Raw genomic sequence first — 16,176 nt, 5'->3', positions numbered from 1 at the left:
AAAAAAAAAAGATTTTCTCCTGAACGAAACGAACAAACCTGGAGTGCAAAAGGGACGAAGATTCCTCTCAGAAAGTTCGAACTTTCTTTTTTGGCTCTTTCGTTCACCACTTTACAGTTAGGGATTATTTTGTACATGCATTTTAAAGGATAAAAACAATAGCGAGATTGATTTACCTTTGCGATCTGGTCAAATTTGCCGAAAAGTTCATTCAGCATGTGCACGAGTTCCCCTGGGGAGCAGTCGCTGGCCAGCCTGGTGAAGCCCACAATGTCTGCGTAGAGGATGCTGCCCAGCGAGGAAAGAAACCAAAAGTTATCCTCTAACACATTTCTGCTTACCTCTGTTATAATAACCCCCCTGTGAACAGACGCAAATGGTTGCCTACCCCCGGCAGCCGTGTTATTAGTAGAATAAGCAAGTGATCATTTTTGAATGTGCAGAGTCCACAAGACTTCCAAGCTTGTAACTATGAAATATCCAAAGGACACAAAGCTTTGGGATTCCTATTTGGCAAACTAAAAAATCAAACTGATATAACACACATTACTGTGTGGAGAGTGAATTACTCAGATCATGTACAGAATTTTTTTACTTCTTCTTTTTTTTGTTCCCATCACGCTGGCGTGGTGCACTGCTCTCCTCTTTCCTCTTCACTCGGGCTCGGTTGCATGTTTTATTCATCCCACTGTAGTTGTGGCCCTTCCACTGATATTCATTTTGCACTAATGGTGCTGTTTTCAAAGAGCCCTCGTATGAAATCTCATATTAGTTTTGTTTACACTCTGTATGAAGTGCCGAATGGAGCAAAAACAACTGAACTGAACTCCAGGGTTTTTTTTTTTAAAGCCATCTCTAGTTCACCTTTGCATGTAGAGATTGTGGGGGATGTGTTCACCTTAGAAAACCCCCTACCACACATATTTTAAACTATGTATAAATAATGCTTTAAGATACTAGGCACAAGACAGAAGGAAATACGCGTTTGGGATATTATTTCTGCCTTGCCTTGTGTTCTGCTACAAGAAATATCCAAATGTCCTCACTTCTGGTGCATAGTTTATTGCGTCCTACCCCCCCCCCCCCCCCATAATGGTTTAGTCCATTAGTGTCTCCACAGGTGACTGACCTACAATATATAACAACTTCGCACAGAAGAAAAGGCATACCAAGCCACTTTCTTTACATATTGACAGTTATAAAAACATTTTCAGTGGAGTTTGCTAGAATTACCAAAGGTGCATTTTGATGCATTTTGTTGTCATTCAGAAATATTCCGTTATTGTGCATGGTAACAGTTAATTGTAAAGCGTTTAATATGACCTCTGTCTTCATATAGTGTGTCTGTTATAATATTGTAGTCAAGACAAGCTGAATGTGGTCTCAAGACCAAGGCCAGTCTCTAGTTCTACAACAATAATCTACAATTCATAATAACATAACACTACAGGGATAAAGACTGGTAGCTTTTGGTCTGTTTGGTCGAATTTAAAGAAATGACATGACATTTCTGGAATAACTCAATAAAGCTATTATCCTCAACAGCTTGATGTTTAAGCAACTCAACAAAAGCCATATTTCTATCTATTTTGCATTGACAGAGACAGATAAATCCCAGAGTTCTGACATTAGCAGATGTCTTATCCAAGTGTAAAAAAAAAAAAATAATAAAAATGTCTTCATGGTTCCAGCTGAGCAAACTCAGGAATGTGACAAATCTGCAAAGCTCCTCCAAGCACACGACCAATCCTCAGGAAGCCGAGCAGCACCAATTACTCCAGCTGCAGACATGACAGTGGAGGCAGCGGAACTCCGCTGTGTGTCGGTGTGGGAGGATGGAGGCACTGTGCCACCTGTCCTTGGGTGTGTTGCTCTTTGTTCTGGAGAGGTTGCCCTCTTCTGCCCACTCACCGTCAGCCATGCCGCGTTACAATTTGTTATTATCGGAGCGGTAATAGGTGGATCAGCGTGAGGACGCGCACCAATAAAATGAGACGGAGCGGTGTTGTTTCCCCGGCAAAGCTCCTGCAGGGTGGAAGACGGGATTTTAGAGGACATTGGACGGAGAGGCTCTCATGGTAAGCCTGGATTTGTGCACTCTGCTCTGTTTCTATGAGCCCCTCAGTATAAAGGGGAGCATGGCACGGAGAACAGAGCACATAGGATCCTCGTCATTTGGCAAAGTGACCTCGGAATACAATGGAGGTGGATTAACTCTGAATTGAATTCTGCAGTGGCAAAGAGAAGGAGAGAGAATAATAGGATATATGGAGAAGATGGAGAAGAAGTGAGGGAGCGAGTCAAACATGAGAGCAGGTAGAGAGGAGAGGACAAAGGGAGAGGAGCAATCAAGACGAGAGGGAGAAATAATAACCTTTATTAAATGGGGGCGGGCGTGGCTCACCTGACATTGGTGTGCCGCTGCACGTAGAGGTTGTGGAAGTTGTTGGTGCTCTCGGTGCGGCCGAAGTTCGGTCCCTGCAGCCTCTGGATGATCTCGGCCTTCATGACTCTGGCAATGTGAGCGGGCAGTAAGGACAGCAATAAACGCTCCTGGAGAAGAAAAAAAACTGAAGATCACTACCTCCAGGAACTTTACCGTCCAATGAATACAACGATAATCCACTCGCCTATATGCAACGTTTCACTGATAGTGGCATCAGGCTAAACTATGTTGATTCTATAAACTTTAATCTGCAACCCCGACTTTATCTTTAAGAGGTCATGAAACCTCAAAACCATCTGGACTTGGTACGTTCGCTCATTGACTGAGCTGAATCTGTGATCTTTCTGGACTTTCAGAGTGGAGGTGATGAATTATTCTGTCTAACAACTGTGATTTCAATCAGCAGGCTTTATTAAATTAAAAAGTACGGTCCACATTGAATCCATTTCCCTGGATTTGCCCACTGATATATAGACGACTTGCTAAGTTACTACTTTCAATTTAACGCACATGATTATATTTTTGGATCATTTTTAAACATATCTTAGTCACTTTTGTAATCTTTTTAATTGGATTTGAGTGGATTATTTTTTTTTTTTTGTTTCGTCACTGAGCTCCTTTTTTTAATATCAAGCCTGACTTCGGCTAAAATAGCTTGGATGATAACAGAGTTATCTTATTATCTACAAGTTAATATAGGAAAGATAAAGTGGAATGAAGAAGTCTATGTGCTAATCATGTAGTGACATTTGTTTGGATTATTCTTAATAGTCATCTTCTTACTATTCAGTCTGTCTGCCTCTTTAAATGATATCGATTTGACTCTGTGCTCGGCTCCTTTATGTAAGTTTGAATGTCCTCCCCCCCGGGTTTTCCTTCTCTCGTACTCTTTCCACTGAGCATTTAATCCATGTTTTTCATACTGCAGTGTTAATATATATATTTTTGGTAGTTTTAGTTTACTTATGTGTATTTTATCACCGTTGCTTGGATCTAATATTTGGTTGACGTGTACAGGAAAAACAGATTTTCACATCCTCTTTGCTATGGGTCCATTTTCCAGCAGGGAGCAGGAGGTTAAGGTTGCAGCAAGCAAGTCAAGCACGTCTTGATTATCAGGTGATTGAGGTGAGATGAGAATAAATACCCCGCGAACTGCACTGAAGTGTAATTAAATGTGCCTGATTTGCTTCACTTCCCAACCAAAAAAAAAAAAGCCTCTATTTATCTTCCCCTTCTTGCAAAATCTGTCCTGCTTTAGTTAATGGTAGCGAATGACATGTTACTCAGAAAGCCAGATAAGCAGCTTGCTGCACTCAAATGTTCAGAGGTTGAAATACAGCGAGGCGGCTGTCACCGGTGAGCCAGTTCGCTTTTAGCGGCTCCACTTCAGCTGGATGCACTCAGAGTTTTTGGAGGGCCAAACCTGTTGTGGCCTCTAGAGTTTCTCAGTTTGGTGTTTTTCAAACGGCTGACCTACGCTCTTGCTGTCAAGCCTTCGATATTAGAAAAACACTTGATCCATCACCTGCAGCCGCTGTGTAACCTTGCAAGTTTCTCGGCCGGATTTAGCACAGCGGATGGAGGTTCGTTCAGGGGCGATTTATTTATTTATTTTATAATTCTTTTGGGGTGCGTGGGCATGTGTGTGTGGGTGTGTGACGGAGGGGAGAGCGAGTAGCATGCCTGAGGGGGTGTGTGACTCATAAATGTGGCGGGCAGCTCGAGAGGGTCATTATGTTGTTCACACACCACGGGCTCATTTCCTAAAACACAACAGCAAATTAGGCAGAGAAAGAGGTTCGGGGCTAAAAATAGAAAGCCAAACCACCCGCTCGTGTTTACTTATTCAGCGCCGGAGCAACACGAGCGGCCTGCTGCGAGCGTGCAGGAAGGGGAGGGGGGGGGGGGGGGGGGGGGGGGGGCTAATAGCCCGGGGAGATGTGGTGGTATTAATCATGTGTTTGATTAATGAACTAAAGTGATCTGCATTCAGCTGCTGAATGAGATCTGCTTAGTGATGCAGTGGCATTTGCATGCATACTCACACACTGGAAAACACTGCGCACACACTCTGAATTTAACTCCAACTGCTGCTTGTCTAACTTTCGCCCTTACTCTAACATCAGTTTAAGCAGCCTGGAGCGTGTAGAAATGGCTTATATAATATTGTAGCTCCTGTTTAATCACTACATTTCTCAGTGTATTGTCTAATGCCGTTTCCTGCGGGAGCTTTGGAAGATCAAAACAAGCTTTTTTATCAAACAGATGACATGTTAGTCCACATCTATCTAAATTAGTGTTTGCTTGAATTTTGGAGCCTTATAAACCGAGTAAAACAAGAATCCACACACACTTGCCCCAAAAAGATCACTTTAACCAGTAACTGCCCAAGAGGTACTGTAAAACCGACAAGTCAAAAATAATGTATTTTGGAGTCCAGCACATGGTTTTCCCAGCAGGGATGTTGAATGTCACAAGGGAATGAGCTCAACTCTTGGACCAAAAAGTTTTCCATACAAACGAAAACGCATGAAACCCCTTGTAATGGTGCTGTAACACGCTGCCACAGAAATACAGAAATACACCGAAAAAGAGAGACGACAACATGAAGCAGACAAATGACAGTCATAATAAAACATCATTTGCGTGGACCGATGTCAAAGTAAAGCTTTTGCTTTAAGTTTCGCTGCGTTGTAAAACCAACTAACTACAAGAGTGTGTGAACATTTCTTGCAAAAGCCCTAAAAAGCTGCAACCTGCTATCATTGTTGGTTGGCATGGTTACCGTCAAGGGAGACATTTCGTCATGTGAGCGTTTAGCTTTTTCAGATTCATCCACTCAAGGAGCCATTTGTCACAAACTTAGTGATTTTGAGCCCCAAAAACACTCTCAAGTAGTACAACGTTTGGTCCTACTCGTTGACACTGTTCCCAGGAAATAGATTAGTATTCGAGACACCAAAAAACTGGGTTTGCCACTCAAACCTGGACTGCAGTTTGAAAGAAGTATGCACTCAATAGTACAGCACAAACCAAGGAGCTCCTCTAAATGGATCAACATACTTCAAGTCTCCAGCTTCAGAGAAAACTGTATCATGCATTCAAAAGTGTTGTTGTTGTTGTTGTTGCTGTTGTGGCTCATTTGCATAATTTAATTACTCTCAGTAAGTTCTGAAACTGGTTGCAATAAAAAAATAAAAAGATTTGTAAAATAGCCTTTAGAAGAATGAAAAAAAAAAATTTGCACAAAGTACTTCATAACAAGCAGAATGCACATTCTGGTACCGTGCTAATGCAGAATGCAACGTTTTCTCTATGTTAAAGCTAAAGTCCTGACCAGGGAACAAGGAAATAGGTCTTACAGTATATTTTACAGGGGGGAATAAAATACACAATGCAGAATTGCACATATCACTTTGAGGTAGGAAATAACCTTTGGCAAATAAAAATAATATGGTGAGTGCTAAGCGAGCAGCTAATCATTAATAACTTTATGTCATTTCCCTGGGTGGAGAGAACGATGAATGTCAGGGCAAAGACGCTAATGTCAAGCAAATGTCACTGCCTAATGCCACTTTAGACATGAGCAACTTCCCAAGTCCTCATCCCTGACAGGACTGAGAAGTGAAATGTTTGGGCAGGAAAAAACTATAATACGTCCCACTTATCGTGAGAGAGAGAGAGAGAGAGAGAGAGAGAGAGAGAGAGAGAGAGAGAGAGAGAGAGCAAAGAATAAGAGGAAGGGCGAGGCGACAGCTCGGTCCTGGTCTACTCATGTGTTTTGAGCAAATTGCTCGGGTCAGCACGGCAACGCGTGGATGTCTGTGGATGGAAAGTGACGTTGGGTTGTGGCGCTGCGTACCTGCTGGTGCTTCTCAAACTCCAGCTTGATGGGAGACTTGATGCAGTTGCAGGTGTCTTGGTAGGTTTGCTTGAGGGCCAGGTCCATCAGGTGCTTGTGGTACGCCCCAGCCAGGTTTCCACAGGTGAAGATAATCACGTTGGCCAAGATCTGACACACACACACACACACACACACACACACACACACACACACACACACACACACACACACACACACACACACACACACACACACACACACACACACACACACACACACACACACACACACACACACACCCTGTGTCAGCAAGGTGACGCTGGCTCCAGATACATCTGCACCTGTGATTTTCCCCAACATACGACCTTCCACTTAAACCTATATTATCACCTCATAAAACCAGGCAATAGTACACCCTTCTGCCGTGTTTTCCCTCGCTACGTCAACCTGGGGAGCTTTAAAATGTGGACCTGCATATCAATAAGTTGTCCTTGGCGCTGTATCCAAGGGCGATGAGCATCTTGGAGCATGTTTAACTGTTGGTGTACTTTTACAATGTATTGTATTTGTGTGCGTTTGTATGCAAGTCAAAGATAAAGAGGAAGTGATAGAAAGGAAAAACCACTGCTATTAGTGTTGCCAGCGTGTTTACTTTGATGGTTGTGTGTGTGTGTGTGTGTGTGTGTGTGTGTGTGTGTGTGTGTGTGTGTGTGTGTGTGTGTGTGTGTGTGTGTGTGTGTGTGTGTGTGTGTGTGTGTGTGCGGATCTGGCTCTCAACAGCATGCAATATAAAATCGATTGTACTTTACTTTAGGTGTTATCTGGTCTGTTTGTTCATTTTTATGGAGGTTTACTGACTCTATATCTATATTATGGCCGCGTGAGGAGACTTCTCCTGCGCCATGAGATCCGCCAACCTGCCGGGTTTCTAAGAGGTGTTTCCCAAGAACATTAAATGGCAGTTTATTTGACTCCGGAGGCCTTGCTGAATGTGCTTTGTCACGATAATACAGGACAGGTTCACTTGTTTTACAGCCCGGACCTCATTAAATTGTTGTACCTTATCATTGCTAATCGTGCATGCGATGGCCTCGCCGATTTGAGAAATGACCCCCCCCCCCCCACCCCCTCCCCTGTGCAGCCATTTATCTGCTAAGGAGACCAAAACAGGAAACTCACAGCAGGCTCATCTCAGTTACGTCAACAGGAAGACTAAGACGTTGGCCACAAAAGGGACTTCAAAAGCCTGGTCAGTCCACAGGTTTGATGATCTCGTGTGCTTACCTGCCAGACTAAAGGTTCCAGTTCCGCGGCTTCAGAGGTCAGACAGACGCTGAGGGTGACGGTGTGTGAAAAGCAGGTGATGCCACTGGCGATAATGGCTCCTCTCATGGAGAAGGGCAGCATTGTGTAGACAACAAAGACGATGAAAAGGAAGAAGGATACCTGGGAATGAAAATCGAAGCAGTAGTTAGCAGGTGATTGTGCAGATTGCGTCATGGTTCCTCGTCCGGGGAGGCGGTGATGAGCTCGCCTCTCGGTGTTTCACTGAATCACAGTTCAATATTTGCGCCTTTCACAGTACAATATCATCTGCGTATGTTCATACTTCAGATGCCAGTGTGATCGCACTGTGAACAAGACTCCAGATTGATTCTGCACTGCACACGCTTTACAACCAAATGAAATATTCTTTGTTGCTTTTCCAAGGTCGAGGATTCTCAGAAAACAAGACACATAATAATTGAACTTTTCTGAGACAAATATGGACACAAACGCTTGCGTCGGATATTCCTTGACTTCACTTTCACCAGACACATTTGCACGATCAAACTCTGGATTTCATTCTGCATTTAGTGCGAGGAAAATTAAACATTACAACAGCAGTTTTGAATTCCGACGATGGAGTCCACCAGAGTCTCTTGTTCTGTCTCCTCCCTCATTGTCTGCTGTCTGAATACAGAGCACAGCGCACGGGGCTTTTCTCCACAAAAAGCTCAAATGATGAAGTGCTGAGTCTGTGGTTAATTTCCAGAGATAAGTGGGCTGGTCACTTTTAGGTTAATAGAAAAAAAAAAAAGTCCTGTCTTAAGCTGCCATGAAAAGAAAGATAAAGAGCATCTGCGTCACAGATACTGAAGCTGTTTTTACTCATCAGTGCGACAATAGTCCTTAGTAATCTTTCTTGCTTGTTTACTGTGATTACTTCTCCCCTCTGACTGGTTTCCATTAAAGCGTCTAAATGTGGAAGAGATTCCTACATCGAAACTCACCGCATGTTGACCTCCTGATGGCAACACATGGATGAGACACAAGACATCAGTGTGATTCTTGCATATTGTTGTATATCTTGGCACCCTGCTTCTTTAAATTCAGTGGAGTCAATGGGGTACAGTGGATAAATGTGTCAGAGAGTTCCCATCAGTGCAGGTTTTCAATGATACCTTGAGCATTAACCCCGTGCTCCGTCCCTGTCCACTTCCCCTGCTGTCAGTCCACCTCATCCTGTTATGGTGGCGACCGGGTCACACTTTTCGACAGGGACGCCAGATGAACCGCGACCTTCCTGCCTGTCTGTTTATTTCCTTTGTCTTTTCGTGTCAGAGAGCTGCTCCAGAAACATGAATGAAGTAACAAAGTGACCGCTCGAAGTGGACCGGTTTCACCTGTCTCTCTATGAACCGTGAATATTTGCTGTGCAACATTCCTTATTGCTTGGGTTCCTGGGGGAAGGACTCGTTTGACATGTTTCTCACATCAACATCCCTTTGCTTTGACAATCTTCCATTACTGACATGCAGCGTTTAATCCAAGACAAATCTCAGCTTCGTGTGGAGTTTGCATGTTCTCCCCGTTGTGTGTGGGTTTCCTCCAGGTACTCCGATTTCCTCCCACAGTCCAGAATCATGCATGTGAGGATAATTGGTGAAAGCTAATTTGAACCTTGGAGTGACTGTGAGTGTGTGTGTGGTTGTCTGTCTCTCTGTGTTTGTCCTGTGATAGACTGGTGACCTGTCCAGGGTGCATCCTGTCCTCGCCCATAAAGCTGGGATTGGCTCCAGCGCCCAGTGACCCGGCACAGGATTAGAAGATGAATCGATGAATGGATGCATCAATCTCAGAGAGAGAGAGAGAGAGAAAGAGAGAGAGGCAGAGACGGAGACAGAGACAGAGAGTGTTTTGTGTGTGCTTAGACCTTCTGTTGCCGAGGGAACCAAGAAAGAGAAGGATGCTGACGTTGGAGCAGAGGCGGTGTTTTGAAGGTCCCGTATATATATATATTTTTTTTTGCTGTAACCTTCAACTCTTAACCCTGAACTCCGACTCTGAACTCCGTAACAAGACTGGAAAAAAAAAAAAAAAAAAATCCAGGGCACTCCATTTTATCCTGTCTCATTGGGTGCCAGTGTTGAATTGAGAGTGGCAGTCCAATTTCAGGTGCGTCACCTGCTCCTGTCGACCATGCAGGCAGCGAGGCGGGCTCCATCTCCAGCCTGCATCCTGATACAAACCTCTAACACTTGGAGATGAGCGCTGCAGGAATCCTCACTTCAGGTCCTCCTATTACTTTCCCTCCTCTCGCTTTCTCTCGTCGTCTCTTGTTTCGAGCGCACATCTCCGTTCCTTCTATTTGTTTCAGACAAGAGTAGCAGACGTACCGTATCTGCAAACACACATGCACACGCTTGGATACTCCCTATTAAAAAATGCCTGAAGCAGCTCAGGAGGATTTCTTGACGCGAGCGGCCATCGAGTATTTGCGGTCACACGCGGGTACATGAGTGAGAATGTGTCTACATTCCGTGACCGCCACGTACAATCTGACTTCTGTAAAGTGCCTGTGGCGTTCGGAAGAATCAAGCAAACTCCAGACAGACAGGGAATGCATCGAGATAGAAGAAGACTCTATGCCTAACAGACATTTCTCTGCCCTGCGCTGAGGGGTTGAGGGAGAAGGGGCCAGTTCTGTCTGTCAACCTCTTTCTTACTGGCCTTCCTTTTGCCTTTCTATCTCTCTCTCTCTCCCTCTCTCTTTTTTTTTCCAAGCTTCACTGTTATTAGCTCAGTGTGCTCCATCAGACATGCTGTTCCCTCGGTAATCGCAATCAATCCAGCCTGCTGAGAGTAGGCTGTGGTTCCAGCTGCTCCCTTTTCATCAAATTTCTGCTCTCCTGCACGTTTCTGCCTTTCCTTTCTTCGGCGCTGTTCTTTGAGTTCTGTTTTCATTCCTGTCTTTTCACCAATTAAAAGTGACAGACGGGCTAAAGAGAGAGGGACCTAGAAATAGAAAAAGATAAAAAAAAAAAAACCTGAAAACCGACAGGACTAGAACCAGACAGAACAAAACACAGAGCTTGAGAAATGTGTCAGAGCACAAACTTTGATTCCATTAGGCTGATTAAAAAAAACAAAAAAACATCTGAGTTGTAAACGGAGAAACAGACCTAAAGACAGACAGATCTAAAAATAGACCGATCGACTGACTTAGAGACAGACCAACAGATTTAATGTCTAACAAACTGACAGAATGACAGAACCGCGGGTCCTCGAAAGAGACATGCAGACAAAAAGACCTGCCGACCGAAAGACAGATTCTTCTCCATTGTTCAGCTGGTGGTAAAAATAAATAAATAAAAATCAGACCACCTCCAGACACAGGAAAAAAAAAGGTCAGCTTTGTTTTAAAGCTTCCTCCCCATGCCGGACATCGCATGCTCTCTCTTTGGCCATCTGGAAGAACACACAGTCTGTATAACAAAAATTTATTAATTAAGAAAAAAAATAATTCAGCTTCAGTCCCTGAGCAGCCAAAGTCCCCTCACACAATTGGAAGAGTCGCGGTAGAAGAATAAAGTGATTAATAATGCAGAACGATTATGCTCACACAGGTGGCTGATGATAAAAATATCTTCAACCCGGAGGAATGGGGGGGGGGGGGGGGGGGGGTGGATGGAGAAGAGGGGAGGGAAGAGGAGCAGAGAGGAAAATTTAGGTAGTGGTGAAGAGTGAGGTGGAGGATGGAGAGGAAAAATGAGACGTGATGAATAAGAGGAGACATGGCATAAGCACGGGAGAATAAGATTCCTGAGAGAGAGGAGAGAGAGAGAGAGAGAGAGAGAGAGAGAGAGAGAGAGAGAGAGGAATGGAGCCTGGCTCGGAAAACTAATGTGTCTGTCTGCTGATCTGTTCACCTCCAGCTCTCATCAGGCCTCATTAACACATGGAATTAATTCTCTGCGTGCGCACGCTCACACACACACACACACACACACACACACACACACACACACACACACACACACACACACACACACACACACACACACACACACACACACACACACACACACACACACACACACACACACACACACACACACAGCCAGCCCTGCCCTGACACACATACTTTCACAAACATTCACTGTTTGGGTTTTGTGTAATCTTCGGAGTAAAAAGCTAGTTTAGACTCTTTTCTGTTTTATTAATGCTGCGACTTTAAATGTTGCTATGTGAACAAGATAGACTTGAAACCAACGGTCCGAGTGAGACACTGATTAAAGATTACGCGACGTTTCTTTCTGAATTGACAATAATATCAGTAAGAACCTGCATCAGGAAAAGCTTAAGCGGGTGAAACTTAGTTAACAGAGTTTTCGACACTGTGATCAACTGTGTGTTACCTGATCCCAGGGGCTCAGTCTTCCTCCGGAGAACATGAACAGGTAGCCCAGGGTGACCAGACAGGCCCAAATCAGGAGCGAGAAGAGGCGGAGCATCCGCTTGAAGACGGACTCGATGCAAACGAGGATGAAGATGGACAGGAAGAGGAAGAGGGCGGTGGGCACTGCGATCAGGAACGTGAGGTGGTCCTCTGTGTTCTGGAGAAAGAAAGAGAGAAAGCAAAGGATGAACTGCTTTGTTGATGGTCCGTCGCAGGCGACAAGGGCTGTGACTGGTTCATTTTATTGATATAAATAAATCATGGTAGCATTGTGTGACCATGTGACGCATACACACAACCTTTTAATGTCAATGTCAAAAAAGGCTTTTGGGGTTTTAAAATAGGGTTTTAGTTATTGGTTTTCTCTCTAAACAGTGAGAATTTACATGATTCGAGTCCTGGGAAATTCCTAGTCCAGCCTCCCATTTTGCATTAGAGGTGAATTGGTGACTCTGAATGTGAGTGTGTGTCTCTTTGTATTTGCCCCGCGATATCCGGGCCACATGTCCTTAACGCCCGTGATGCGATGAAATGATGAAGATCGATGTACAACAGAAATGACAAGAAACACTTGCTGACTTAAGGAAAGCTTCTCCATGTTTTGGTCGAGGATACACACACACACACACACACACACACACAGACACACACACACACACACAGTTGAACAGACGGCATACGAATCGGTAGACAGTCTGAGCCCAGAGAATGTGCTAAAGCATCATTTCCACGCTCGCACAGTCCAAGTCAGCATTTAGAAGCCACACACACACACACACACACACACACACACACACACACACACACACACACACACACACACACACACACACACACACACACACACACACACACACACACACACACAACAAAGCATCTCCCTCACACTCACTTTGTTGCGTATTAAAATGGGCCCAGTCTGACAGATCAGGTGCGTTAAAATTCAGCTTGTAGTTCCTCCATCTCATTTCTTGCATCTCTTTCATCTCCCTCATAAGTACCAGCTCTTCAGTGGGATCGGGCAGGAATGGATATCTATCAGGACAAAATGACTTCCTCAAACTTTTGCAGCTGAGAATGTGACTCTTCTTTGTTTAATGAAATCTCTTCCATCCGGAAAACGTGTGAAAACACGAATCCAAAATCTCCACAGGCAATCTGGTTGAAGTCGGACTCATCTTTTTGGAAGCTTGTTTCTTTCCGCCCGGATGCAACAATAATTTCTGGTCCTCTGACTCACTAATTAACTTGACCTTCACCCAAAGAGGAGGTAGATGTATGGATTAACCAATTAAAACTGGTAATTAAGTTTATTTAAAGCTTTTACTTGCTCATTATGATCTAATTAGTCGCACCCACGTAATGACAGGAGTGTCTGTGACAGGCCTGGCGATGGCGGGTCAAAACAGCCCGTTGCAGCCGCGTTCGCTGTCACGGCTAAGTTTACAGGCATGTGACATGATGCCGTGTCTCCCGGCAATCACACGCAATTACATGTTTGGACCGATGTAAGAATAGATTCCTATGGTTTTGAGGAAGCAGCAAACGTAGTCTTGCTTTCCGACTTCTGCCCTCAAAGCGCGTGTGTAGTTTCTAAAGCGGACGCAGGATCCCCGTCATTTGCCTACATAGTTTACCCCGGTTGTTGCAAACATCTTTCCAGATTGCCTCCGAAATGCTGAAAACGGTGTGGTGTTCATGTTGTGCCACTAGTGGGTGCTTTTGTTTCTTTTTTTTGTAAAGAAACCACACACACACACACACACACACACACACACACACACACACACACACACACACACACACACACACACACACACACACACACACACACACACACACACACACGCACACACACACACACACACACACACACACACGCACACACACGGCGCAGAGAACACTATGCTGTAAACATTAACAATGGGACATTGACATGGACATGGACAGACGATCGATTTGGCTCGTTATTACAGTGACTCTCCCACAGACACCCTTATTGTCTTTGGCGGCGTTTATACAGAGAAGAAGTCTGAGCGTTTTCTAAAAGTTTTCCCCGTTTCCACGGAGATGGAACGTGTTCAAAAAGTTCCACCTTGGGAGCTGTTATCAAAAGAGTCGCGTTTTCAGTGGCTCCGGGCACCGTTGTCGTGGAAGCGGACGCCCAAAATAAAGCCCTTTACAACACTCCAGGTGACCAAAGTACTTTCCAATAAAATCAGACGGTAACATGAGAAAGAAATGAAATAAGGGCAATGAAAGTTTATCTGTTTTCACTTGAAAACGCCGTGAACACAAAGTCTGCGGACCCTAAACCTGATCCCTCATTCGCCAAGACGTTACGGTAAATCCGCACACTGGCCGACACCGAGGGAATAAAATCACTTTACCTGATCTATTCCTGATATCCCAAAGCATCTTATTTTATTTGACAGCCTCAGTGGAGGCTGATCTCCGTCTGGTGTCATTTATGTCCTGATGCCCATATAAGTCGTTTTTTATTATTTTTATTATTAAGTCAAGAATACACTGACAGGTCCGGTAGTTGTAACTAACTGATTACATACCACCAATTTTACAGTGAAGCGAGCAGCACTGTGGGCCTGGAAATGTGCCTGATCTCCATCACGGTGGAGCAGCTTTTTACATAACAGGATAAAAAAAGACGTCCCAGGCTCAGCTTTGGGTTTGCAGATGATTTGACAGTTCACGGGCTGCCTGTTGAAAAAAAACCAAAAAACAAACCCAAAAACCAAACAACGGAGGCTGTTTGTGCAGAACAAATTGCTGCATGAGAGCGTTTCGCTGTGTATTAATGTGGCGGCACGACGTAGGACGAGGCAGTGTGAGTCAGGGTCTGGCGAAGGAATTCCCAAAGGATGTGGCTGCTGACGCCGAGGCAGCTATACACTCAGGCCCAGAGCGCAGACTTTGAATACCGATGAGAATGTAAGCAAGACTGCAAACCTGCGCAGACAACCGATGGGACGGCTCGGTGACACAGACTTTCCTTGAGCATCGAAACGCATTTAGCAAAATGCCCACGCATATTGTGCATGAGCGCGCCGGGCGACAGGGAGGGAGGGGAGCTGCTGTCTCTCGCACATGGAGCAGCTTTTCACTTATTTGTGGTAAGAAAAGAAGAAAAAAAAAAAAAAGAAAAAAAAAAGCATCTGCACTTTGCACATTTCTGATTGTAGGCCTTCTAATCCGGTTAAAGCTCCCTTTTTAGAGCATTTAAAACCATTTCTATTGACGTGGCAGAAAGCGAGGGAGGGGGCTGGGCCTGCCAACCATATTGTACTGCTTTGTCACCCAGAACAATTATTTCCTTTTTTTTTTTTCTTTTTCTTTTTTTTTTAACCTAGTCTGGCTCACCCAGCTTTACACTGGGAGGGGGGAAACAAGGGGGGGGGGAAACGCAGACAAAGCAGCAGCAGGATAGAAAACCGAGAGGTGCGGCGAGCTAACTATTCAGCAGCAGAAATGAAAGAAACAAGGCAAATTCGTCATATACGACAGTGAGGAGGGAAAAGAAGACACGATAGACACACTTTTTATGTTCTGAATATTTATGGTGCCCAGTAGAGAGGGTTTGAAGATGACCGCTTTTTGGTTTGGTATCACAGGTAAAGACGGTATGGAGATGGAGCAGACCTGGGAACTGCAGTGCCACACATACAGATCTTGACCAGCCAGCAGGAATTCAGTGAGAAATAATAGGTAGATGAGTGTACACAAAACGTGAAATAAAAGTGCTGCGCTTTTACTTTTTCGAAGGCGTCCCCCTTCATTCGAAAGTCTATAAAGTTTTCGCTTGTTTGCACTTCTTCTGGCAGAGCTAACGATTGTTTCCGGGGAAAGTTTTGGGCTCATAGTCAAGAACAATACAGAATGCTCATTTAGGTTTTTGGTGGGGTTTTTTGTTTTTGCAGAGTCGTGCACATACAAGTCATCGTTTGCTGAAATCAACGGTTCGGTTGTGGGTCTTGGTTTTGTGGGGAAAGAGATCGGCGAGAAGGATTCAAATGTGGATAACCATTTGAATCCAGAGTATTGCTAATATATATTACTGCAGTACTACTGCAGTAGTATCATTCACCTTATAGATAAAAAAGTTAAGTGATCAAATCTCTCTGGATCTCTCTGTTTGGAGTTTGT

The 16,176-nt window shown here is 44.3% G+C and overlaps 1 protein-coding gene across 1 annotated transcript in view; it reads right to left on the bottom strand.

The window, feature by feature from the left end:
* The window catches only part of adcy2b (adenylate cyclase 2b (brain)), a gene marked incomplete at its 5' end in the record, with an annotated part of 50,522 nt that overhangs the window by 27,460 nt on the left and 6,886 nt on the right, over positions 1-16,176 (bottom strand). The window contains 5 exon segments of the mRNA XM_080485622.1: positions 177-288; positions 2,405-2,553; positions 6,312-6,461; positions 7,578-7,739; positions 11,975-12,172. Coding sequence (XP_080341748.1) covers positions 177-288; positions 2,405-2,553; positions 6,312-6,461; positions 7,578-7,739; positions 11,975-12,172 — 771 coding nt within the window.

The sequence above is a fragment of the Lipophrys pholis genome, assembly GCF_963383615.2.
Source record: "Lipophrys pholis genome assembly, chromosome: 17".
NCBI lineage: Eukaryota > Metazoa > Chordata > Actinopteri > Blenniiformes > Blenniidae > Lipophrys > Lipophrys pholis.
Note: the sequence above shows the minus strand (reverse complement) of the source record. Positions and strands in the feature narration are given on the sequence as shown.